The sequence below is a fragment of the Cavia porcellus genome, unplaced genomic scaffold (genome assembly GCF_034190915.1).
Source record: "Cavia porcellus strain 051 isolate PalLab524CR breed Dunkin Hartley unplaced genomic scaffold, mCavPor4.1 scaffold_5, whole genome shotgun sequence".
Lineage (NCBI taxonomy): Eukaryota > Metazoa > Chordata > Mammalia > Rodentia > Caviidae > Cavia > Cavia porcellus.
In genome coordinates this window covers 56,282,294-56,308,635 of record NW_026947488.1, presented here as the reverse complement: position 1 = coordinate 56,308,635, position 26,342 = coordinate 56,282,294, and the positions used below count along the sequence as shown (strand labels likewise).

Sequence of the window (26,342 nt, the reverse complement as noted above, 5' to 3'; positions counted from 1 at the left end):
CTCACTTCTTCTGCTTGCATCATTTTAAAAACCTCCCCAAATTCAGAATTTTCTCCTGTTCCAATGACAATACCCTAAGGGGATAAACAAGAAATTCATATACACATGGAATCACTTTCTTCAGCCAGAAAAATAAAATAAACAAAACTCCATTATTCCCTATTATATCCCATTATTCTTCTCGCCTACAAACCTAACACATTTCCAAAGTTCCCTTAGTAAGTTTACTTTTTCTATTGCTGTAATTTTATAAAGGGCTACCCTTTTTAGCTAGTAAATGGCAGAACCGTGTATTTCACATATTTGTATTTCAAGGACACAGCTTCATCCCAATTCCACAGCAGCCCAGGGTTAAGTTCAATTGTCTCTTGTTTTATTTTTACTCCAAAGTACTGTATATGACATCTGAGAGACAAAAATTTGAGAAACCAGTTATATACAAATGAACTGTTTTTTCCAAAAGAAAAAAGCTACCTTTGCTTTGCCACATCTGACCAGTGTTCCCATGAAGGCAATGTTACTTCTTGATGCAAGATCACCATTAGTTGCAGCTGGCTGAGGAGCTGTCACTTTAGAACAAGGTGTTGTCTCGCCTGTCAAGCTAGACTCATCGATAGAAAGATCCACAGCCTTGGAAAACATAGAACAGTTCATCAATTCAAGCTGGTGTTAGTTAACTACCTCTCACTTCAAACATATTCTCTCCCCTGATTAGTTATATCCTATATTACTCAAAGACAAAAGACCAGCACCAGTACAGCACTATTTTTAAAATGAAGTCAACAAAATTTGAGATACATAAAGAATGCTGTACCATGAGACTAGGTTAGCCTAAAATTCAAAATATAATAGTGAAATGACATTAGCTGACACTATCTAAAGAAAACCCAACTTTCATTATGAAACGTTTCCTAGTTTTATCATGCCCAGAGAGTTCAAGAAATATGAGTGGTAGTTTAAAACAAACCATGACACAGGAAATGTATCAATAAATAATTTAAGAGGTAATGAGAAAGACATTCATCTTTTGGGCTCCCTTTTCATAAAATTTTTGCTATAAAACTCAATATTCACTCCAAATTAAAGTTTGCAAAAATAAAGAATGTTTCCATGTAGATTATTAATATCATAGTCTATATTCTCACAAGGTACAATTCAGAAGATCACACTCTTCTCACTTTCTTTATTTGCAGTTCTAGAGATCGCCAGAGCCTTTGCAGAGAGCTACATCCCTAGCCCACCCAATCATTCATTCATGTATTTATTCATTCATTCATTTCACAAAAGGTCTGGACTAAATTGTCCAGGCTGGGCTCCAACTTGAGATGCTCCTATCTCAGCCGCTCAGAGTGCTGAGATAACAAATATGTGCCACTACACTCAGGTAGGCTCTCTTTCTACAATGACCCAAGTACACACACATATACACAAATCAGTATACACACATATACACAAATCAGTAGAAAATGCTGCAGGTGATACTTGGCTCTGCTTCTGAAAAAATGGTCCAAAGAACATTTCCTAAAGATGTTCACAGGCACTGTGTACAATGTGGTGTGTGTGTGTATATATACATACATATATATTTATATATATATATATGGGAAGGAACGAAGAAGTTAACTTTTGGAAATAAAGAGTTGAACACTTAACTGTTTTTGCAATGCTTCTCAAAACCTACAACAGTGTGAATCATCTCAGGAGGAACGCAGATAGGTCTCAAAGTTAGGTTCCAGCAGAATGAGTATCACCCCTACCACTTGAGAACTTGGTAATGCAATCAATCCTAATCCAAGGGTGGAAAAAGTAATCCTAAAAATTTACAAGCCCACCAGGTGTTGGTGATGCATCGAATTAGCAAATCAATGGAATACAGTGTTTATAAAAATCCTAAGTCTATTTTATTCTCGAAGCTCTTATTCAAGGGAAATCTTAAGAACATTTTTGCAGAAAGTAGGTGAGAATTCATGATATGAATCCTTTTGTAGGCTTATTCACTCACCCAACAAACTACCTCTATTATGTTCTAAGTGCTAGGCTAAATCTTAGCAAAGAGAAGAAAAGGGACCTAAAGCAGGTGAAGAAAATGTAATTAAAAATTCTTCAATAGTTCTAACTTACTACCACTCAAAGCCAAGTCAATCAAGTATATTACAATATTACTGACAAAGATACATGAAATGGATTTTATAACCTGGTAAAGACTTGCATTGATTACTAACTTTCGGACTGAAGCACACAGATTCAACTTGATACCAGAAATCTAAAAGGTTGGTATTCAGTTTCAACTTTTGAAACAGTCTTTCCTGTCAAGACATGAGCAAAAGCCTAAGAGGAAGAAGGATTACTTCAGTCTCACTGTTCCTGAGGACATAGTATCTTTGATTTCTACTAATTCAGTGAGGAAAAACAGTTCTTTTTCTTCAACATGTTCAACATGATAGTATTCCTCAGTTCACATTTCTCTGAAGCGGTTGAACTACAAAGATCCAAAAACAAACATACGTATCTAAAGCCCTTACAATCTAAGAGAACAAGCACTCCCAAGGTGATAGGTATCCCTAGAGTGCTTCCCTGAGATACATAATGATACCTGCTTCAGAGACATACATTCCCCCAAGTCAAGTACACCAAACAATTTTTTTACACTTTTTTTTTTCTTTTTTCTTTTTTATCGGTACCGGGGATCAAACTCACGACTGCCTGCTTGCAAGGCAGGTGCTTATGCCGCTGAGCTAAATCCCCAGCTCCCACCAAACAATTTTTGTTGAGTAGAAATGTTTCTAAACTATACAAATATATCATGGGATGCAGACCTTCTACATTTCTTTCGAGCAATTTAAAATCTCCACTTCCTAAGATGTTTGTATACTGGTCTTTTTTTTTCAAATTCGTAAACTATATAATTCAAAAACTTTTAAAAGTCAAATTTTTATAGTAAATCACAAAAAGGCAGCAAAATACAACTAACCAATTTATCAAACTTACTTACCAAAACTATACTGAAGTCAGCATAAGACTGCAACTTAGGAGTGACTCAACAGTGACTAGAGGAGTAGGGCACTCAAAGAATAAGTGCTTACAACAAAAACAGTAAATGGGCAAAAGCTACAGATCAAGTCTGGAACTGAAAACTTAAGAGCACCAGGAAACTGCTTCATGGGAGGGTCGGGGGGAAACGCCCCCTGAATCTCAGTAAGAAAGCAGAGTGGCACTTTTGTTTATCTACTATTTGCCAGCCCCAGACAGAAGCAGCCATGACTGTGGCACAGCTTACTCAGGTCAGGGTTGCTACAGACCTTGTTCTTAAAAGTACTATGTGTGTTCTGACCTGTCAGCAGTTCTCTGACCATCATTTTACAGCCTCGTGACGACCCAGATAGCACGGCTTTCTGGGCATCTGTCAAGAGATTTACAGAAGACAGGGCAAAAGGGCACACTCAAAAGGGTGGGAAGGGAGAAGGTTACAAGAAAGCTTAGAGGAATAAATGCTTAAGAGAACCACCATATCCACCATGGAATGCAGGGTACAACATACATGCCTGAGATCAGACATACTCAGGAAAGACCTGAGAAGTCCCTAGGATTGCACCTCTGCCACACGTGTGCACTAAGCAGAAACAAGAGGTAAAGGCAGAGTCGTAGACAGCCCAGCACAGTATGGAGGAAGCATCCAGCTCAGAGACAAGCTGCAGAGAACAGGGGAGTGGTGAGTGAGTGAGGACTAAGTGTGGAGTGTGTGTGTGTGTGTGTGTGTCTGTGTGTGCGAAAGCGCGCGCGCGCATGTGCGTGTGCATGTGTGCACGCATGTGTGTCTGTGAGCATGTATGAGTTTATTCTGGGTGGAATTCTGAAAGTTAAGGCTGACTGCTAAGATCAAAGAAAAACTTCAGTGCCCATTCATGATTAGCAATATAGTCTTTACAAAAATAATCTGGCTAATTCACTAAATAAAATGGGCTTCAGCCTTCAGTAAATAAAAAAATACAAAACCAAGGGGAAAGGGAGTCTCTGATGACTAGGGTTAAAACAATGTAACATCCAGGGGCTGGGGATTTAGCTCAGCGGCATAAGCGCCTGCCTTGCAAGCAGGCAGTCATGAGTTTGATCCCTGGTACCGGTAAAAAGGAAAAAGACAAAAAAAAAAAAAAAAAAAAAAACCAATGTAACATCTAGTTTTCAATAAAATCACAAAAAGAATTGACAAACCTGAACCATTCATAGAAAACTGATAGATAAATAAATAAATAAATAGACACCATCCCTGTGGAAGTTCAGACACTGAATTTAATAAGAAGGTTAAGCGAATCATCTTAACTATGCTCAAAGAATTAAGGGAAACCAAGAAAATAATTTATGAACAAACATAGACTACTGACAGAGAAATTAAATAAACTGATGTTTATTTTTTCAGCTGCTTTAATTTTTTAAATTTTTATTTCAATTTTTATTAGTTCATGTTTGCTAGGGTTTATCTTTAAATCAACACCCAGATATTTCTGTTCCTTACAAACAGATCCTCAAACTTACCTCAAACAAGCGCAAGTCAGCAGGAACTCTGTCCCCAACAGAAAGGCAAACAGTGTCTCCTGGAACCAAGTCTCGGGCCAGGGTATGCTCCAGCTTTCCCTCACGTATGCTGCAACAAACAGAAACCACCATGCTGAGAAAACAGTCAAGGTACTTAGCTAAAACAATCCCTTCCTGTGGTCCTGACTGAGGAAAACCATCCCATTACTGCCCTTTGGAAAAAAGGTAAGTCAAATGCAAGAACTGAGGAAAGGGGCTGGATAACCTCTGTGAGCGCGTCTGCCTGGAATCCATGAGGCCCTTGGTTCAACCTCCAGGACTGCCTGAGACAAGAGAAAGATTCCCTGTGGGTTCTTATTAATAAAGATATTTAGATGATGTAAAATGATCTAAAAACAGTACCCAAAATAATGTATGAAAATCTGAGTCCAGTTGTTTCACTGTACCCTTCATCATTCTACTAAGACAGTGCTCAGCACACGCACATATGTAAACATTTGTTAATTACAGCTATAACTCAAGAATAGCAAAATTAGCCAAGCATGGTGAAACATGAACCCTAGTTCTCAGAAGACAGAGACAGGAGGATTCTGAGCTCCAGGCCAGCCTGGACTACATAATGAGATCTGCTCAAAAAACCCAAGGTGGGGAATACACACATATATATAAAAACTAAACTGATCAGAACAGGAATTTTTCATGTCTGATCAATAGTATCTTCCAATAGTCAAAGTTGAGACAACAATGTATACTGTACTAGTCACAGTCAGCTTCTATTTTTAAAGGGGTAGAAATTCCTCTCAGAAAAAATAGATCATACCAATGGCATTCTGGTGGCACAAGTTTACTCAACTCCTCAAGAGATTTTTCTGAACGATATTCCTATTAAACAAGAAAGCAGAACTTAATGTTAACAGGAACATGCTTAAAGAAATGCAAACATTTATGCTCCTATGAACACAGTCCATCTATCTGTAAATATTAACCTCAATCAGTTTTAAAATTTCTCCCAATTCTTATTCTTTTCTTCATTTGTGCTTATATTCTTACCCATAAAAACTCATTCATATTTAAAAGAGTTGAATTACAGTGATTAAACAATTCTGATAATACTGGCAACTTTACATTTTAATATTTGGTGTGTGAACTTGAGAATTCATTAGTGCTCAAACAACACATAATTTTGAGTCATTAAAAGTTAAGATCATTAGTCTTACAATTAAGATTAATTTTACAATTGGTGTTTAACAGACAAAGAACTCAAATTATGTGTATGTAACGTTTGCTTTGAGGATTTAAACTCATGCGAACTGCAATGGCTTATGGACAAAGTTCTCTTAAGAACACGAATAATCATGAGTGGGATGGCCCTACAATGACAGCCCTCCCATCACTGAATCACATGAAAGGGAAACGTTTCAGGAGCCCCAGCCCCATGACATTCCAGACTTCTCCACCACAGCACCAACAGCTGCTGTCAGAAACACCCTTCACCCCCTGCATTACTTAATCATGTTTCTATGAAGAGTTTGGCTTTGTACAATGTCACCACTGTTTTTGCTCCACGTCTACATTAAGTACACCAATCCTTTTTGGTCTAAGATTAACAAAAAAAAACAGACAACAGCAAAAATGAAAGGTGAGGATTTTGAAATGACAGCAGTCCCAGGTACTAGTTAAAATTTCACACCCATCACAAACCACATCAAATGAAACTGCAACACTGTATAAGAACAACATAAAACTACATCAATCTCTAATTAGACAAGAGGCAAGTATAAGACAATTTTAAAATATAAAAGCTACATCAAAGTCCTGAAAATACACAAAAGATACTAACAGATGCAAGGATTTATCCAAAAATTCCCTAGAAAGCCAGAAAATACCGGTCTCCAGAAGCTGCCATCTTAACCTTTTCCAAGTACTGTAAAGTGGTATCATTATGACTATGCAAAGCAGTTATTAGTTATTTGTATGGCTGGGAAGGACTCAAGTAATGCGGGGATTAGAAAAAGATGTGGGGAAAGGCAGACATAAACATGAAAAGAATATAAAAAAGGATCCTTACCCTAAAGCAAAGGTGAAAGTACTAAATGACAAAAACATTAAAATTTTTGATTTATCTGCAATAAGGGGTTTTCTTCAAAGTATTACGGCATGTTTAACTGACAAATAGTTCTTTTCAGAGACAGTTTTAAAAAAGGGATCACATCTCGGTAAGAAAGCAAGTTTAGCAATTAGAAATTGCTCTCTCATAATGTTTTGACCCCTTTTTGAGGATGCTATCAAATGAACCTCTCATAAAGATATTTAGCAGTCAGTCCTGGTCACTGCATTTCAAGTATATAACACAATACCCATGTGTAAAATTACCTATCTACGCTAAAATTGCAGTTTTGAGGGGTATCGTTAGTGACCAAAGAGAACAAGTTTTTCATAAAGTTCTCCATACAAAATGGTATTATTTATAGTTCTTCAGAAGGAAGACACTTTTAAAGGCACAAGAGGGTTCTAGTTACTGTCCCAAGGGTCATAGCACTTCCTTGGCTGCATGAAGAGCTGTCTGGAATGATGCCCAGACTGAGGTGATCTATGCTAGACCACCAAGATTTTCCTTCCCAACAGTAACAATCATATGTTCTAAGCAAGGTGATTCCTCAACAGGATGGTCTCAAGGAACAGACAAACTTGAAAACAAACTGACTCCAACTGGCTTTCTACAAGCACTGTAAAGCTATGTTATAGATCACTTAAGAGAATAGAACAATGGCAAAAAGTACCTGGAAAATAAATAGCAGATATCAAGACAATCACAATCATTCAAAATATAGTATTAAGAATCAAAGCGGCATGAACTTGAGGCTCATACACCAGCATCACATTTCTTCATACTTTGACTTTTATTAACTACATTTTAGAAATGCTTAAAATGTACTTTGTCAAGATTCTGAAATGTTATTCTGAAACCTACACAAGTTTCAGACATTTAAAGAAACATAAAACTAAGCATACAACATTTTTATTTATGATTATGCGTAACAGGAATCCTGCTATCATCTCTACACTAGTCACCATATTTTATAAAAGAGGTTCCTCATTTGTTTCTTTTGCTGCCTCAATGACTATGCTGAATAGGAAGTCTGATGCACAAGAGAACATCTCTTGATGAATAAAAACTTTCAAAGGTGGGTGGGAATACCAACACTGATTAGAAACTCAGTAATTATCACCAAAAAAAACCCTCAAAGGAAACAAGGTTAGAAAAAAATTCAACAAACAAGTATACCGTTCTGCTAAGGCAATGACTCACAGAAATCAATGGAATTTTCTCAGATGGTACTTGATAAGTTATCATTTAATTTCAGACTCTGTTTAATCTAGACTTTGTTCTATAAATATTATTACAGTGTTATAAAATCATAACCCCTGGCCCAATGTTTTAATTGGAAAAATGAAAAATGTATTGCTAAATTATTTTTTCTGTTATGATGCTTTTCTGTTTCCATCTGCCCCAGTTACCACCAAGACCAAATAGAAAAGTAGGTTTTCATTTCAAAATCAAACCAGTTCTTAGTTTCACAATCTTCTTCAAAGAGTTGTCTATACTTGAAATTATTTCATAAACAAAGAATTGTGGGAATGGACAATACCACCTCCCAATAATTATAGACTTTCCATGAGCCATTTTAATGCTTTTAAATAATATAAAATTTTTCTGCTGATAAAACAAATTCACTTACCTGAACAAAGGCAACTGTAACCACTATAAGTATTGCCTAAACAAAACAAAGACATAGACTTTTAAATCAGGTATTAACAAGAAGTAACTGTTATCTATATATTATTTATTTATACGCAGTCCCAGGGCAGCAGACTAACACTGAAATCAGCTGAAAAAAAATTACACCTTTGTGCATAGGCCCGTGGGAGCCAATCTGACAGCGCATAACTGACAGTCAGCTTCTTCATTGTAGTGTACTTTTATGCTCTCACAAACCGAGGTCCAGCTCTGGCTCATGTGTTTATATATTATTTATAAGTGGTGATTTTAACTATTTTTACAATTACTTAGGTTTAATTTGTACTTATTAATTTGTCTTTAAAAATTAAAAACGCATAACATGTTAACACAAGTAACATTTTCCTGAAAAATACATTTAAAAAAAATAAATAAACCTGGGCCGGGAATGTAACATTACCCTTTCAAGTAAAAAGTTAGTTCACCTCACAATAATCACCTTCCCTTGAAAGTAGTATTTAACTTCAATATACAAAACTTGATGGTATAGGACTTCTTTAGCACCCCATCACACATTCTTCCCTTTTCATTACATGGATTATAAAAAAGATGTGTATTCAAGGATAAAGACTTTTTTATCTTTATATATATAATGATAGAACTATAATGAATTTTATAGCTCTATCAAGAACATTCTAAATCAAAGAAAATGATGACTATCACTACAGTTTGGAACCATTACTTTTGATTTATACTAGTAAGGAACAGTTTCATATACCATGACTTTTGTGCCCTGATGCTGAATCTGTAGTAAAAAGATAATGTTTTAGTATTATTAAAATAGTTTTGCCCTCACATACCCCCAGGAGAAAGGTACCCACAAGACTAGTTCAAAGGCATGGTGGCTCACGCCTGTAATCCCAACACTCAGGAGGTTGAGGCAGGGGGATCCTTGCGAGTTCGAGACCAGCCTGGGCTACAAAGTGAGCTCAAGGCCACTCTGAACTACATAGAGAAACCCTGTCTTAAAAAGACAAAAAAAAAAAAAAAAAAAAAAAAAAAATATATATATATATATATATATATATATATATGCACACACACATATCTACTACGTTCTTAAGCATAAAAAAACTTGCTTCAGTGAATTTTTGTACTTGCTATAAATTTTTATACTACAATGAAATGGATGTAAACAAGAATAGTTTAATCAAAGCAGGAATCACTTAGCTGGTGAGAAGAAAACTTTACACAGTATATATAGTATGCAATGTTAAAGAGTATTTTTAATCTCACAGATCAGGCTTTATTCTATAACTAGTTGAAACACTGAGCTGAAAAAAGAAATTTTAGATCAACTGGAAAATTACTCTATTTTGTATCTGTGAAATTATCAGATTGTGGGATAATTTTCATGGGTGCCAATCACAGACCTTTACAAATCATTCCAGGCTACCACTAGTGCGGGGCATAGTGGGCCAGAGATGCAGTCCCTGCTACTCAGGGGCTGAGGCAACAAGATCATTTGAGCCCAAATTCGAGGTCAGTCTCAACAACACAGCAAGACCCTTTCTTGAAAACAACAACAAAGATTACTACAACTAAAAGTAGATTTGGACACTAACCAAGAATAAACATTTCTTAATTTATTTTCCAAAATAAAAAGTAACCAACTTACACAGAGAGTAAAAGTATGTTTTTCTTACCACAGTGATACTGACAGCATCATCAAACTGATGCATTAAAACACTGATGACTGCAGAAGCCAGAAGCAGCATAATAAGAGGATTTTTAAACTGAAAGGAAAAACAAACAGCAATTCAACACTTTTGTATGAAAGGCAGCTCTGTTGTATCTCAGCAACAGCTTTTAAAAAAACCATAAGGATATAATTAGAAAATTATGAGTTTACATTGCTTTATTATCTCAATTAGTTGTACACAAAAAGAGGAGATAATTATATACTTAAATAGATTTAAAACTTCCTAAAAGTTCCATTTCACAAAGACAAAATTAAGTATTAATATTTTAAACAAAGAACCTCCCAATTCATTATGGTAGGCATTATTTTTAGTGCTACATTAATTTAACAAGTATAGCTGTTTGTGGTGGCACACACCTGTAATCTCAGCACTCAGGAGAGTAAAGCAGAAAGGATCACTACAAGTTCGAGACCAGCAAGGGCTTTTACAAAGTGAGTTGAAGGCCACCTAACTGCACAGTGAGACTCTGGCTCAAAAATGACAAAATAAATAGATAAAATAAAATACAGCTGTTCTGCATTTCTAATAAAGCTGCAAATGATTTTTAAGTTAAAGATTTACTTTAAGTATGAGTTAGAATATCTAAACTATGAGATTAAAACATTCCGCAAGTAAGTAAATTAGTGCTGATTACAATTCTGTGGTGGTCCACACACCAGAAGAACAACCCTTACAGCCAGCTAGGAACAGGTAAGATGCTAAGCTCCTCCTCACAGAAAAAACTGAAAAAAACTCACTGGTTTTCCTAGCACCTGTCTGACAAGGAAATCCTATCTAAAGAAACAGGACCATACCACCAGCCCAATCAGGCAGAGTTAAATCAACAATCAACAAAGGCACCCACAATTATTCCAGTTGGAAACCCTATACCTAACTCTCTGACACCAGAATATCCTCCTATGCTTAAGCGGCCCATGACTCACAAAAGTTGCAAAGTAAAAGGGCTATAAACTATAGTGATAGAATTTTCGGCATGGAAGGGAACCATCTGATAGGATTTTGGCGCGGCTAAGAAGGTAAGAAGTATGAAATAAAAATGGCCTTTATTTTAAGAATGTGGAGAGACTCCCTGACCCTCCGGGGTCTGGCATTCTCTCCACCAGACACGAGGTGTGAGGGCATACATGTAAGACATGTAGGTCCAGTCTTCAGTAACTTTAAAACATGCCCAAGTGACTCCTGTAACTGAAGGGTAAAAGAGTCAGTAGTAAAATAAAACTACAACTGCAACACAGTTCAGAGCTGACACCACAACCTGATTCAGAGGAGCTGGGTTACATTCCAGGTCTATCACCTGTGTGGTAACCTAATCTTTTTAAGCTCCAGATTCTTCAAGTGGTAAAATGAAACCTTAGATCAAGAAATTTATGGTAAGGATTAACTAAGAATGAATATTAAAGTGCTGAATAAACCATAAAACTCTCTTCAAATCTTAACTATTAACCACTACACTTTGAAGGCAAAGCTCATCCCCTCCCCCAAAAAAGCTGTGCCACAGTAATAATTAAGCACACCACTTAATAGATGGCAAGCACCAAACAGGTGTTCACAGAACAAATTCGGTGTTTTCTGAAAGGAGTGAAATGTCACCCAGTGCTCTGTGATTAACAACTGCCATTCGCTATTGCTGCTTATGCTTAACTATATTACAGGCACTGTTTAATGCTCATGGAAATCCTAACAGGCAGGCACTGAAGATTTGGTAACAGGATTAAGGGGGAAAAGAAACATCAAAGCACGTTGCCTTATACTTCCTGAAGTCTTAAGTAAAGATGGAAAGTATACGTGAGGATACCATTCTGCACAGTAAACACAAGGGGTGCTTTTATTCCCTCAAATTTTGGTTTTGCTATTTTAGACAAATGCATTTGCAAAGTTAAGATTGTTCAATGCAGGCTTAGTATCAGGTAAGGTTTTTTTGCAAAGTTAGACACAGATCTTTCCCAAAAAAAGGAACTTGTGGGTTAAAAGTCACAAAAGTTTTCTTTACTGAAAAGACCCAACCCTACTAAAGTTGGCCATGAGGTTTTACAAACTTTACACTAACTTAACCGTTACTAAAATTAAAAAATTTGCAATAAGCCTTTCCTAAAAGATTAAAATAATGATAATCACAAATAGCTTTTATCTGTTCTGAGCTAGCTCCTTTATAATGGAAAGAATAAGATCATACACCTGATAGGAAATAAAGGTATAATTTACACCTGGGAAGAGTCAAAGAGTTTAAATTATCAAAATTACTAATTTTCTAAACTGGCCATGCTTACTTAAACAGCATTCCTATAATTTAAAAAGTATAAATGCAGTATGTGCAAAGGAACTTAGTGGCAGTATCAGCATTATGTGATCTACTAACATGGAAAATGCTGGCTTTATAACTTAATAAACTAAAAATTACAAGAATTCCAACCTAACAGCAAACCCCAATGAGTAGAAACTTTTAGGTAAAAGTTTTTGTAAAGTTATTTTTTTGCTATAAGTAACCTCACAAAAGTAAACCACCATAAAACAGAAGTGTATGTACATTACACCAAAGAGGCAGAAGTCAAAGCCTGTCACCTGGGAAATGTACTTCTTCCACAGTGGCTCATCCTCACTGATGTCAAACTCGTTCCAGCCATGGAAGGCTCGCCTGTGACTCACTTCACATTTATTTAGACCATTCTGAAGATCAGCCTATCAAGAATTTAAATATAAAAGTTACTGGAAAATGTTAGGACAGAACAAAACAAGAAAAACACCAAGGAGTATACAATGTATAATCACATTTATGAAAAGTCAGTTTTATAAAACGGCTGAAACTTAGTCTGCAGCGAAAGAAAGCTTTTTAGTGGTGAAACAATGACAAGACGAACTGCAGGGAAACATGGGAGCCCTCCGGAGTGATAAAAATATCCCATGTCTTAACTGTGGTGTTTGTTCCACTTGTCGAAATGCAACTTTATCTCTGCACTTAAAATCAGTGCAATACATTCTATGTAAATTATACCTTAATAAAATTGACCTCTTATACACAAAATAAGGTCAAACTTACATTTTTCTATAGAAAAAAAAGGAATACAAACCAGCCACAACACAAAGTAAACTATCACTGCATCATTTAATTAGCATTTTTGTTTTTATTGTTGTTGCTTCTAGAATTAGTTTCTCCAAAAGAATACTCAGTATGCCATAAACATCCTTCCTTGTTCTCCAAGCTTATCAAAACCCAGAGGTTAGTACTACTATTTGCTCTGAGATTACAGAAATTATTTCACACTGGAATTTTGTGCTTCCTAAATTACTTTACCTACGAAGTTAAGAAGAACTTGTTCTTGGGATAGCATAACATCATCTAGGCTAACACCACCTAAATCTTTCATTCATTCTCATGATTTATTTTAACTATCATTAAAAATGCAACTACTTGCAGCTCCAAAATGACTAGCTTCCCTGAACAGAAGGTTTCTAATAGAGTTTAATAATCAACATTTTTAATTTAAGCATATTTCAGCAATTTTAAAAGAGTATAAATTTTTTTTAAAAACTCCAAAATGAGCCAGGCATGGTGGCACACACCTATAATCCCAGCACTTGGGAGGCTGAGGTAAGACAGCCATGAGTTCAAGACCAACATGGACTATATAGTGAATCCAAAGCCACCTTCAACTACATAGTAAAACCATGTCTCTGAAAAGAAAAAAAAAACACGCAAAAATGGGTATCAATGTTTTTAATATCAGAATTAAAACATAGGAATGTCTGAAAGGAAATTAAAAATATCCTGTTCTTCATGTTTAAAAAATATTTTCCTCATGTTGTTTCTAAATTACCTAAACAATTAAAATTCATTTGTATCTCTAAACTTAACATTTACTTTAGTTTATAAAACCCTTGTTTAAGAAAAGATAAAACTCTTAATTCTACTTAAGTTACTAATTAAACTGATTCATTTCCTGGTTGACCTAACCCTCCTGTCACATTAAGGGTTCCTGGCATGTATATGACCTAGTCTAGTCAGGCAGTCACTAGCCCTATGCAGCAGTTTAAAGGAATTAAAGTTAAATTCAGTTCTCCATTATAGTAGCCACATTTCAAGCTAGTCAGTCATGCTTACCTGAGGTCTAACTACAATTCAAATTTAATTGTCATGCTTATAATTACTATCTAGTATTACAACAATATCAGAAAATTCTATTGGATTCTACTGATTTATAGTGCTAATTTTACTAGATTTATGCCCGTCCTCCCCACTACACACTTACTTGGAGAATGCCTGCAACTTCACTAACTGGTAATTCACTTGCTTTTTTGGATGTCAATACAGGAATCATTGTCTCATTTTCACCATTGGGTATTTTTTGAAAACGTGCAACCTAGAAAATGAAGCAAAGCAAAAATATTTGAATACACTACATAACTGTAACATAGCCTAGCACAATAAGTGAAAGTGCAAATATTCACAGTAACTTACTTTCCACAGTTAGAAAAATATTTTCAGTATGCAGCCCTGAAATACCTTGACCACATGCTCTATTTCTTGAAAATATTTCAAAAATTAAACCATCAGTGACAAGTAGAACAAAAAAAACTTTACATTATATAAACAGAAGATTCTAAGAACATAAAGAGTAGAAACTAAAACAGATGTCCTATCTATCAAATCCTGATGATTACACATAATCATAATCCTCTAAACTCATTACATTTAACACAGGGAACAAGGGACAGCTAAGCTTTCTCCATTTTAACTAGTACTCCCCTTGATCAGCTCATTTCTTTTCTACCCAGAAAGGACGGCTGGCTATTCTTCCAAAGCACCATGACCGCAAATCACACCTAGAGAGCTATTCTCAAGCTAGAAGAAAAAAGAAAAGAGACCAGACACGCAGAGGATGCACAGGTTAGTAAAGGAACAACATGCCGAGTAAGTTAAAAGAAAAGGTGCTAACCAAGATATCTACCTACCTGGTGCAGTTTCATAAGCAAATATTGTATTTAATTCTAGAAACACATTCCAAGTACACTAATTCTAATTGAGTTAGGTATTATGTTAATTCTAGAAATAAACCCCAATTTAGACTTCTCTTTGATCCTAAACTCAGACTCCTTATAGACAAAACGTTTTGAGCAAGTTAGGAGAAAAGGAGACAAAACCCCTCCCTCCACTACTGCAATTGTAGGGAAGACAAAATTTCACTCAGCTGCCACAGAGCCATTTGATTACTACTAAAGGATTATTTGAAAATTTTATGATTAAGATTCTTATACTGTTTATTGGGTCTCAGGATTAGCAATTTCACTATCTTCTTGATTTGTTTTTGTTTGTTTTAGGAGACTAGAGATTAAGCCTGTGGCCTTATACATGCTAGCCATGCCATGTCCTAATGAAAATGTATTTAAAATACTAAATCTAAAATGATCATCCTTCTGCCAAGATCAAGGTCTTAAGCTGCCAGATGAAATGGGTTTAAACTCAGATAATCAACTTTTTTAGATAAAACACATCCCTAAGACAACAACTGCAGATCAAAGAATACTAAGTTTAAAATTCTATCACTACTACAGTGTCAGTATAGAGGCCAATATACATAATCAATTTACTGCAAAAAAAAAAAAAGTAAATAGCTGACAGAAACAAAGTATTTCATTTGTATGATAGTTTCAGGAACAAAGTAATAGTTTTCTAATCTCATTTTTTAAAAAAAAGCTTTATTGAATGTCTAAATAGCAAAGAGTAGTAGTAGTTATTTTTCTATTCTTAATAAGGAAATATTAGTGACTAAAAGTTCTGAGGAAATTGTAGATTACCTTGCTTTTATGAAAAGTCTTGAAATTATTTTGCAGAATATTATAAATACATAATTTAAAAATTGAAAGACTTAGAGAAGAAGCTGGGAATTTAGCCATACACATGTTTTACAGCCTCTGACATACCCTTATTTCCAATCTATGAAACAAAGTAGGACAGAGGAAGGGTTCACTAATGACAAGTTAAACATTTGAGGAAGTCTAATGACTTAAAACAATGAGAAATAAACCAGCTGACATTTTACATTCTAAAATCGTAGAGCAAAATTAAGAAAGATGCTTTTATTGGCTTATACTGCATGAGGTCACAATAAAATTAATAAAACACTTTTTTCTCTTTCTTTCTCTTTTTTGGTACTGAGAATTGAACTCTAGACTTCGTGCTTACCAGACAGGAATTGCACTGCTGAGCTATATCCCCAGCCCCAAGATCCTTTATTACTGAGGTGCCTGAAAAAGTTTGTATATAAATGAGAATAGTGCCTAAGCAGAGTTAATTGCAGACTAAGCCCACTGAAATTGCATTTGACTCATCAGTAATAAGAGCTCAGTCTACTCAGAAATCACTATTCAAGGTAAGCAGAACTGGATTTACAGTGACTTTTTATTAAAATACACTTTCTATCATTAGGTCACGGATGGATAAAGGTGCTATAGTACATGTCTACCCTGCACAGGGCCACAGGTTTAATCTCCAGTCTCCTAAAGCAAATAAAAACAAAACTAGATGTTAGTAAAAATTGCTAATCCCGATACCCAACGTGCAGTTTAAGAGTCTTATAAAATTTCAAGTAATCTTTTGGTAGCTGACTCAGAGGGGGTATATGAACATTTGAACTCAGTTTGCATAAAACTCATCAATAGCATTCCATGGACCCAAAAAAGTCAAAAAATTTCAAGAGAAGGAAATTGGATTATTTCATTTAGAAAGCCTAAAACCAGACACTAAAAGAGAATGATGCTAACTAAATAGGTGAAGGGCTGTTTTGAGATGTTCTCCAACTGCAACCACATTTTCTCTCATTTACGTTTGTTCATAAGTGGAGAAGTAGGGACCAAATGGAAAGCCCAAAATGCAAGATGATGTTTAACTCTGTTATTCGAAGTACTGAGTAGAGTTCTAGAAAGCAGCAGAAACTTACAAAAAATATAAGAAAGTAACAAGAATCAAGGTTGCAGGGATTTTTATAAAAAGACATTAAGCTGCCCTATGTGGAGGCAGCTTGCACACTCTGACAGCTCTGAGCCACAGAGACAAAGTGGGAACATCAACAAGGTTCTAAGAAAGAACCAGTTTTTGTAGTTGACTGAGAAAACAGAACAGCATACTTCTTTGAGAACAATGAAAAAAAAGGCTTTTTTAGCTGCAGCTACTGCCTATACCCTTATCTGCAGATAAAGAAGATGACCTGTGTATTAGAGAAATGAAACTTATTTCATGATGAACTGGAAGTTTTATAACTTGGATCCAAAGACATTCTGCATGGCATGTGAGGTGCCAAACCTCAGACAGTGGCTGTCCTCGGGGGTGATGTGGCAATGCATGTTATTCTTAGCCAGGCCAACCAATTCCAAGTGCAATCAGTAATTTTTACCCAGGGTCTGCCTTCTCAAACCCTCATCTTTCTCCAAAGACAGTGTTATTTTCTCTGTTTAAAAGTTACCCAAAAAATTGCTGGGGGTAAATTTCCCATAGCAAAGCATTTGTTTATCTTGTGTGAACCCTGTGATTTGATCCCAGCATAGCAAAAGAAAATCTTGTAAGAATAAATCCTAAAGATACTCATAAGGTAAATTTAATTATTAAGATACGCTTGCTACAACATCTGTCTCAAATCAGACTCACTGTTTCCCAACTCACCTCTGAACTCATTTTGAGAAATATGTCAAAACACTGGCCCCACTGTAGGTTCAAGAACACAGGTGACGGATGGTGGGGAGCTGCTCTAGAAACTGTAACCTACACTGAAGACTTAAACGGTGGACCTTTGAGGAGTCTGGTAAAATCTGCACATTTGTGGTTTTATATCAGTTTTCTACCCTCTAATTCCCATCATGTTCATTTGTTCAATGGTTCTGATCTCGTTTCAATGCACATATATAATAATACCAGATAAACAAAACAAGGTACAAATGTGTTCAGATGTTCACTGTGTTTTACGTAACACAAAAGCTGACAACACAATCCCAGAACACAAGCCCTATGTACTACACTGATAAACTATAATTAAGGAAAAGAAAAGATACAAAAACAGAAATAAGAGTTGGAAGTTACAGCGCTGGACTAGCAGACTTGGTAATGGGTATGATAAGCTACTTATAACTGCATAAATGTAATACTGGGAGCCATAATGGAAAATCTTGGGTGTAGCAGTTTCAGCCTAGTAAAACAGGTAGTCTTAGACAAAGCTCTGTACTGGTAGTTAGCATTGCTAAATTCGTCTATGTAAATACAGAAATAGGGGTTAAACTAGTTATTCCATACCATTGATGGTGAACCTTCATGCGCTTTCAGCAATATCAGTTACTATGGAACGCATGCCACAGGTTTGCCACCACTGCCATACACCAACATACTGGGTCCTGGACATCTGATTGTATTGTCTTTATTTTTTATTGGTATATGTTTACAATACATGGTATTTATATTACTTAACATATATTTAACATCTTGTTCATTTTTTATTCTTTTCTCCCCTCCCCCTTCCCCGATCATAAAGTTGTATTTAATACTGTATGATCTCTTAGTCTTTCTACTCCAGGTACCACACTTTTTGAAAAACCTCTGTCCTCATTTGAGGAATTTTGTTGTCAAACTTTGTGTTTTTCTTTGCGGGTATCTGCCTCACTCCATTCTTGAAGTGTCCAGGCAGACACTTGCTATTCAAAGCTATGTCCTAAGGCAATGGTGGCAACTGTGCCACTGTGAGTTTGCAGAGCCCTCTCTGTCAGCATACCCCAGGTCACGCCACCATCGCCCAGCAGCCAAGCATCAGATAACAGCACAGGAAAGCACATCAAATGTAAACTTTTACCTTTCAATAAAAACCTATGTGTATCACTGAAAGCTCTGTTATTGTGCTTGTCTTTTAAACAAAAAGATGTTAACATATGAGGTGTTTTTCTCTAAACTAAAAGCTCAGTATTCAGGTTTCATTGTGGTGTTGGCATTTTGTGATAAATAAGTAGGTTGTGGGGTGCATTTTGGACACTCATTCTCTACAAGGTTCCCCATCACTGTTCTAAGGTACTTACAGCAATAAATGATTTGCATAACAGGTCACGCTTCTCCACTTAAGAAGAGAGGGTGGTAGTTTTAAGAATTATTTAATGAGAAATTTTAAGTTCACATTCATTTTCCTGAAAATAATTTTTTGATGCTCCTGACATGACCATGTACTTTTGCAACTCTTTAGATCCCATTCATTCTTTTGCTTTAAGAAAAACAAGCAATTGGAGAGATATCTGCTTCAGTTACCTTTTAGTAAGGAGTACTTTTCCAAAATAGAAAAGTGCTTTAAAATTTTTTGTTTTTATTTTTAAAATAGGGTCTATAAGTTCATTAGAGTAACAGAGAAAAATATAATGCACATGAGAGATGGAACAATGTAAATCACAACAACAAAATACTATTCTCATAGCCACTAGGATAGCTAAAGTCAAAGACACCTAAAAACAAGTGATAGAGAGAAGCTAGAACCTTCCTACACCATCAATGGGATTATTAAAACACAGCTGGTATGTGAAACAGTTTGGCAGTTATTCTATATTATTTTTATGTTATCAAGCATTTAATCTTCCCCAGTTAAATGAGAAGAGTTGTTCCATCATAAAATGTTCTTTAATTAGTTATTCTTTGACTTTGAGAGCATAAAATGTAAAATATGTCAAGTTCAGTAAAAAGCACATCAACTTAAGAAATGCAATATCCACATGTTGTCTGTGGTCCTGGCTCTCTCATAAGCTTTTCTCCTGCTTGGCCTTAAAAATACCCTGAGGACAGGGGATGTAGCTCAGTGGTAGTAACTTGCCTTTCATGCAGAAGGCCTTGGATTCTATTCCCAGCATCACCGCTACAGCAACAAAAATTAAATTGTGCTTCACGTCTATTAAATCCATACTTTGAACTACCTAATTCATGAAACTAAAAAACAGGTAACATATATAACCATAGAGTCCACAGTCACTATACAGTTAAACAATTCAACTGGAGAGCTAGATCAGACCTAATCACACATATGCACACATTAAAAACTGCAAAAGCTTCCAGATCTTTAAGCTAAATAATTCACTTAAATGGTCCCATATGGATCAGAACCCATTAGGGGTCTACTGAACTCGAATTTACATTTTAACAAGATTCTCAAATGATTCATTGCTATTTTAGATTGTAATCACTGATATCATCAGTTCTGATCTCAGCACAGATTAGAATTTCATAGGAGTTGCTAAGAACTGTGCCCCCTAAAATTTATATTGAAATCTAATCCCTATAGTGACAGTATTTAGAGAACAAGCCATAGAGAGATTAGATTATGAGGGTGGTACCTTCATGACAAGATTAATATCCTTTTCTACTGTTGTTTGTTTGTTTGTTTAGGTCTCACTCTGTAGTTCAGGCTGGCATGTGAACTATATAGCTAAGGTTGCCCTCAAACTCACAGTGATCTTCTTGGTCTCCCATGTGCTAGGGTTAAGGCAAGCACCACCACACCTGGCATTAATGCCCTTATTAAAAAAGACACCAGTGCATTTACTTCCCCTCTCCTCACCTTATCTGAAGACACAACCTGAAGAAAAACCCTCACTTGCAACCAAATTGGTAGCATTTTGATCTTGAACTCCTCAGCTTTCAACTTTGAAAAATAAATGTCTGCTGTTTAAACCTCCTACTAGCTGTCAGCAACAAAAATAAACTAAATTTTTCTTTTTTGTTTTTGTTTTGATCCAAGCATCCAGGCACAGTCCCCCCAAGTAAATGAATCAAAAGGCCTGAGGCGGGGTCAAAATGCTTATTTTTAAAAACCCCAAAGGTGAGTTTAACATGCAGCCAAAGTTGACCATCACTGGCCTAAACAGGGCTAAAAGCCATGATTATATATTAAACTTTAGAAGATTTTTGCCTTCAAAAGGTTAGTATCCTCTCAAATGAGCTAACATACATTTATGTAATATATTTCTGGGGAAATTTTTGCTTTTTAAGGTATAAATTTATTCATTCATCACATGAATAGAAATTTCATTTTAAAATGCAAATCTGCAAAGTTAATCCAAATTACTCAACTGAAGTCTGGCCATGTAGAAAATCTAACCAAATTTCATTTCTGCAAAGTTCAGGAGTATTAAGTAAGGGTAATTCAAAATTTTTTTCAGGTCAGCCTTCAAAATCGTAATTTTTTCCCAGTTTCATCTGTAAGTAATCAGAAAGACATTTAATGTCTGTAAGTGTATTAGGTATTTAACTTGAAACCACCAGGCATTTCTCCATAATTGCTTAATTAGTAATTATTATTAGTGGTTTTTATTATTTTTATTTATTTATTATCATGTAATATTATCAGTAGTAGTTATGACATGAGAAGAGAATAACTCCAGGGGTTAAACTATAAAATTCCATCTCATGAAAATATTGTGGACAGGGGGAGGAAAAAGTAACACAGTAGTTATAACAAGGTAATACTGATAACATTAATTCCAAACCAAGAACTGCAGTTCACTTCGATTTACAGAAATCAAGCAACTACTAAAGTGAAAAAGCAACTGCTTGTTGATTAAAGCCAAAAGTGAATGACGTTAAATAATTCCACCTAGATGTGGCTGTAATTATTGAAAGAGAAGCCTACATAAAACACAATCTGGGTACAGTTTGCATTTCTGGTACCTATATGTAAGCCATATTTGTAGTACGGTATATCACACCACCATTAAAGGTATGAAATTTTGGTCCCCAAAAAGTCCAAATGACAAATTTCTAACTAATCATCTGGGTGAAAACAATGCAGCCAGTATTTTTCCTTAACACTACATTAAGTAAACTTATGTCCAAACTACACCATGTTCAGTCGAGTTAGATATTAGCATAATGTAGCAGATACCACATGAAACATCTCCTTCAGAGCTGAAAAGACGAGACAAGAGCCCAAGCTCCACTCTAACCTTCAATACAATAGCTCTGCTTTTACACATTATGTTTAGGCTTCAACAAAAATCTAGTACAGCCGTAAAAGGTTTTACAGCATTAAAAGAAGAAAACTGAAACCCAGTAGAGTAGTTCTCAAAATTTACTAGTGAGCACCAGAATCACCTGGAGGACTTTTTGGGCCAAGTTAATAGGGCCCATCCTCCAGGTTCGGAATCAGCAGGCCTAGAACAGATCCCACAGTAGGCAATGTGTTAGGAAATGTTGATGCTGCTAGTCCATGGATGACACCTGGAAAACAACACTACAGTCAAGGCCAGCATTGATGCCAACTCATAACCCAATTCTAAGTTTTGTCAAGCATGTGACCCTGGACAAACTGCTTATCTTCTCTTACCTTTTTCCTCAGTGTTAAATTAGGATAATGCCTATTTTCATTTTAATAACAACTCAAAGAAATGCTATTTTTTAAAGTGTGTATCACAATCTCTATTGTATGACAGACTTGCAAATACTGTACTTGTCCCCTTCTCCTACAGTAACATTTGTCATCTGCTGCATGCCCATACTAGATCTTCACAACTGTATGAAACAGCTTTGTCATTCTATATTCTCTGTGAAATTCCTACTACACAGAATCAACACTTCTGTTAGAGAGAAAACAAAACAACTAGGATTTTCTAACTTACCAATTACAACAGCCAGCAGATTAGCATTCATGTGCCTTCTAAGTAAACTTCTCTTGAAAGTACAGAAAGATGACAAACCGATCAGAAACATAAGTTGGTTCATCACTTGTGCATCTAGTATAATTTCTACAAAGATCAAGCAAGTCCATTTTTTCACTTTTGAAAGTGCTGAGATTAAAGTTTCTGATCTCCAAACACTATTTTATTGGAAAACACAGCAGCTGTACAAGGAGGAAAAGTCAATGTATTCCTCATGCAGCTCTTCAAGGATCAGGCTGCCAGCAAGGGACACAATGGGCTTATCTCAGATCTGGACCACTGAAGAAACAAATGTTAGCCAAGGAGTTTAAAAGGACTGGAAACATGTTCTTATGACATACCACATTACCCATGGGGGTTTTACTTAACTTTAAACACAAGCCTCTAAAGTAACACAGATTTAAACATTCAGAAACATCCACAAATGCTTCCTCTGGTATGCAAAATGCTAGATTTCCAATGAAGTCACTAATATAAAACTTCAGTCCTATCATTGAAAGGACAACACAAAATATGGTGATTCTCAAATTCTGAGAGGCACCAGAATCAGCTGGGAATGAGATGCTTTTTATGAATCCAGATATATGAGATATTCTTTCCAAAAAACTGAAAACTGAGTCAACCAATCTTCTGGACTTGTGGGAGCTAGGTCTAGACTCACAACAATAGCTCAGAATTCTTGCTGCCATTTAAAAATCACCTGGGGAGAATTTTTAAATTCCTATGGTCAGAAATTCAGACCAGTTACATCAGCACTCAGAGAGATGGAGCACTGAAAAAGTGTGGGCCTCAGGGATAGGTACTTTTTCAAATCTGCCTGAGTGATAATGTGCAGCCAGTGCTCTATACCTATCTACCCATCAATTTATAAGAAATACATGAGACACAGTACATTAAACTACAGCAAAACAATGTGTCCAGCAAAGCCAAGGCTTTGGAAATTTCTATAGAACCTGACTGCGTCAACAAATAAATCACCGGAATTAAGAGAAAGGAAAAGTATTTTTAAATTAAGAAATGTTTGGGCCAGGAATTTAGCTCAGCAGCAAAACCGCCTGCCTGGCAAGTGCAAGTTCATAATTCAATCCCCGGTACAAAAAAAAAAAAAAAAAAAAAAAATTTAAGAGATATTTAAGAGATAGTTCAACCAACTCATGTAGGGGGATCTTATTTACAACTCTGGTTCTGTTCAGTTCAGCTTAGCTTGGTTTAGTAGTACCACAGATGAACCCAGAGCCTTCCCACAGAGCAAAGTCCCCCCCGCCTTGTTTTTTAATTTAGAGACAAGATCTTATTAAATTCTTGAGGCCAGCCTCAAACTTGCAATGCTCTTGCCTTAGTCTACCAAGTAAGCTGGGGGCATGGTGTATGTCACTGCACCAAGCTAAACAGTTTTAAATCAACTCAGGATCACAAACTACATTTAACTGTTCTATCTCTTAGCTCCCTATATCTAAAACAGTTTTTTTTTTTTTTTTTCTCAGTCCTTTTCATGATCTTATTATCTGTGAAGAGGGCAAGCAGGTGATTCGATAATATTTCCTCATTCCACAAATTACGTTTTTGGTTTTTCTGGTTTTTCATATTAGATTCAGATGACACATTTTGGGGGGCAAAACCACAGAAGTAGTGCAGAATCTTTCTCAGTATGTATCAAAAGCTGTATGTTTGTTATGAACCAAATTGTGAGCCCCTTCCTCCTCTAATCTCCAATGTGTCTGTATTTCCAATGTCACTGTATTTGGAGATAGTTTTGAAGGGCCTAATTAAAGCTAAATAAGCTCATATGGGAAGGTCACTCATCACCCAGGGCTGATAGGCTACCCCATCCCTATATGAAAAAACAGAAGCACCAGCACACAGAGTAATGGCCATGTGAACACACAGAAATGACTTCTTCATCCTGGGAAGCCTTCCTAGAAGCTAGCCTTGCCAGCACTTTAAATCTGACATTTCAGCCTCCAAACCTGTGAGAAATATACTCTACTTAAGTCACACAGTCTGTAGTGGTCTGGCAGCCCAGGCACACTAACACAATGGTGTCTCATCAACGATGATGTTCACTCTGATCACTTAAAATAGTACCTGTGAGATGTTTCTTCTATCCAGTTACTATTTCTGGCTCTGTAAATAAATCTCTCCTGCAAGGCCTTACTTTGAGACTATGTAAATATCCTATACCTTATACTTTTGGTCATTAAATAACTCTTGCCTGGAACAATTATTACAATGATGGTTACTTTACAATGATGGTTCTCAAATGGTTTTTCTGACCTCATCATTCTGTCTGTGCTTAGTAAATGAAATCATACTATGCGCTTTCTTCCCTATTTATGACTGTGTATGAGTCTGTACATATGCATCTTAACTCTATATAACTAGGATTTCTTACTTTATTTTATGAATACCGTTCTTTTGTGACCTTTACTTAGACTGGCTCCTAAATCTTTCTGAAGTGTGCATGTAATTTTCAATTTCTTCCTTACTTACTGACACACAAGATGTTTTAGCCTTATCTTTGTATTTGCCCAGCCCTGCCACTGAAATTAACCACTTCTCCAGAAAACATTGGTTCCTCTTATTGAAAATAGTATTCAGAAGTCTTATGGCTTCTAGGTCTTCAGAGCAGAGTTAAAGAATAAGTGTCTATTTTTTACGCCTGTTTATATGATAAAACACTTGCCAACCCCAATCTAACTCGTCAGGGATTCATTCTAGCCTCTCCTCCTTATGGTTAACTTCTTAACATTAAAAAACCTGACTTTCATTAACACAATCATATTTTTGCCTGCTCTATTTTCATAAAAGTGGTTTTGATAAGCTAACCACACTACTGGTTAAAAATCTAAGCTGAGTATAGTATTTGAATATGTTTCTTTGCTTAATCTTAGATTTCTTTATAGTTAAGAACCTATTATTCCATTTAGGATTTTTATTCCTGTCTTCCTTGTTGATTTACTATATAAAATGTAACTTAGCCCTAATACTCAAAATTATTCAAAACAGATAAAATCTGAGATGCATCATACCTCCTCCTCCATTGCTTTCAATGTCTTTGTGTCTCTATATACTAATTTCAGTTTCTAATATATTTGGCCCATTTCCTTTTGCACAAACAGATAATATGTCTGGTTTCTTATTTCCTCTTCTTTAGCTTAGGGGAACATAATCTGTACACACTCTCTTTTTACTTAATATATACTGGGGAATCTCTGGAAATGGTTCTTCAAAATCTTCCTCCTTTTTATAGCTGCATAGTATTCTACAATGCAACTATACCACAGTTAGTTCCACCACTCCCCCCTGTATATAAAATGCCAACAATGATCGTGAGTCATTTTAAACACTGTTGGAGGTGTGGCTTCAGGGAAACCTCTAAAACTGAAATGATTAAAAAGGCAAACATACCTGTAAGTTTTTGTTGAATAGTGCCAATTTCTTCTCTGAAAGTGCTATACTAGGACTAAATATAGTGGCACATGACAGGAATAACCCAAGTTCAAGTCTAACCAGAACCACATAGCAAGTTCAAGGCTTCCCTTAGGAATCTGCTAAGACCCTGACTGAAAAACAAATTCAGAAGGTCGATAATATATAGGTATGATATGATATGATATGATATATATATATATAATGAATGTAATTATTATGTA

General features: G+C 35.8%; 1 protein-coding gene across 6 annotated transcripts in view; it reads right to left on the bottom strand.

The window, feature by feature from the left end:
- The window catches only part of Atp2c1 (ATPase secretory pathway Ca2+ transporting 1), a 121,824-nt gene that overhangs the window by 54,864 nt on the left and 40,618 nt on the right, over positions 1-26,342 (bottom strand). For all 6 annotated transcript variants that reach the window (XM_063248984.1, XM_003476722.5, XM_063248980.1 and 3 more), the window contains 8 exons: positions 14,277-14,387; positions 12,592-12,708; positions 9,976-10,065; positions 8,271-8,306; positions 5,351-5,412; positions 4,531-4,639; positions 475-630; positions 6-74 (listed from right to left, as the gene is read on the bottom strand). In XM_063248984.1, the coding sequence (XP_063105054.1) occupies positions 6-74; positions 475-630; positions 4,531-4,639; positions 5,351-5,412; positions 8,271-8,306; positions 9,976-10,065; positions 12,592-12,708; positions 14,277-14,387 (750 nt within the window). The remainder of the gene's footprint in view (positions 1-5; positions 75-474; positions 631-4,530; positions 4,640-5,350; positions 5,413-8,270; positions 8,307-9,975; positions 10,066-12,591; positions 12,709-14,276; positions 14,388-26,342) is intronic.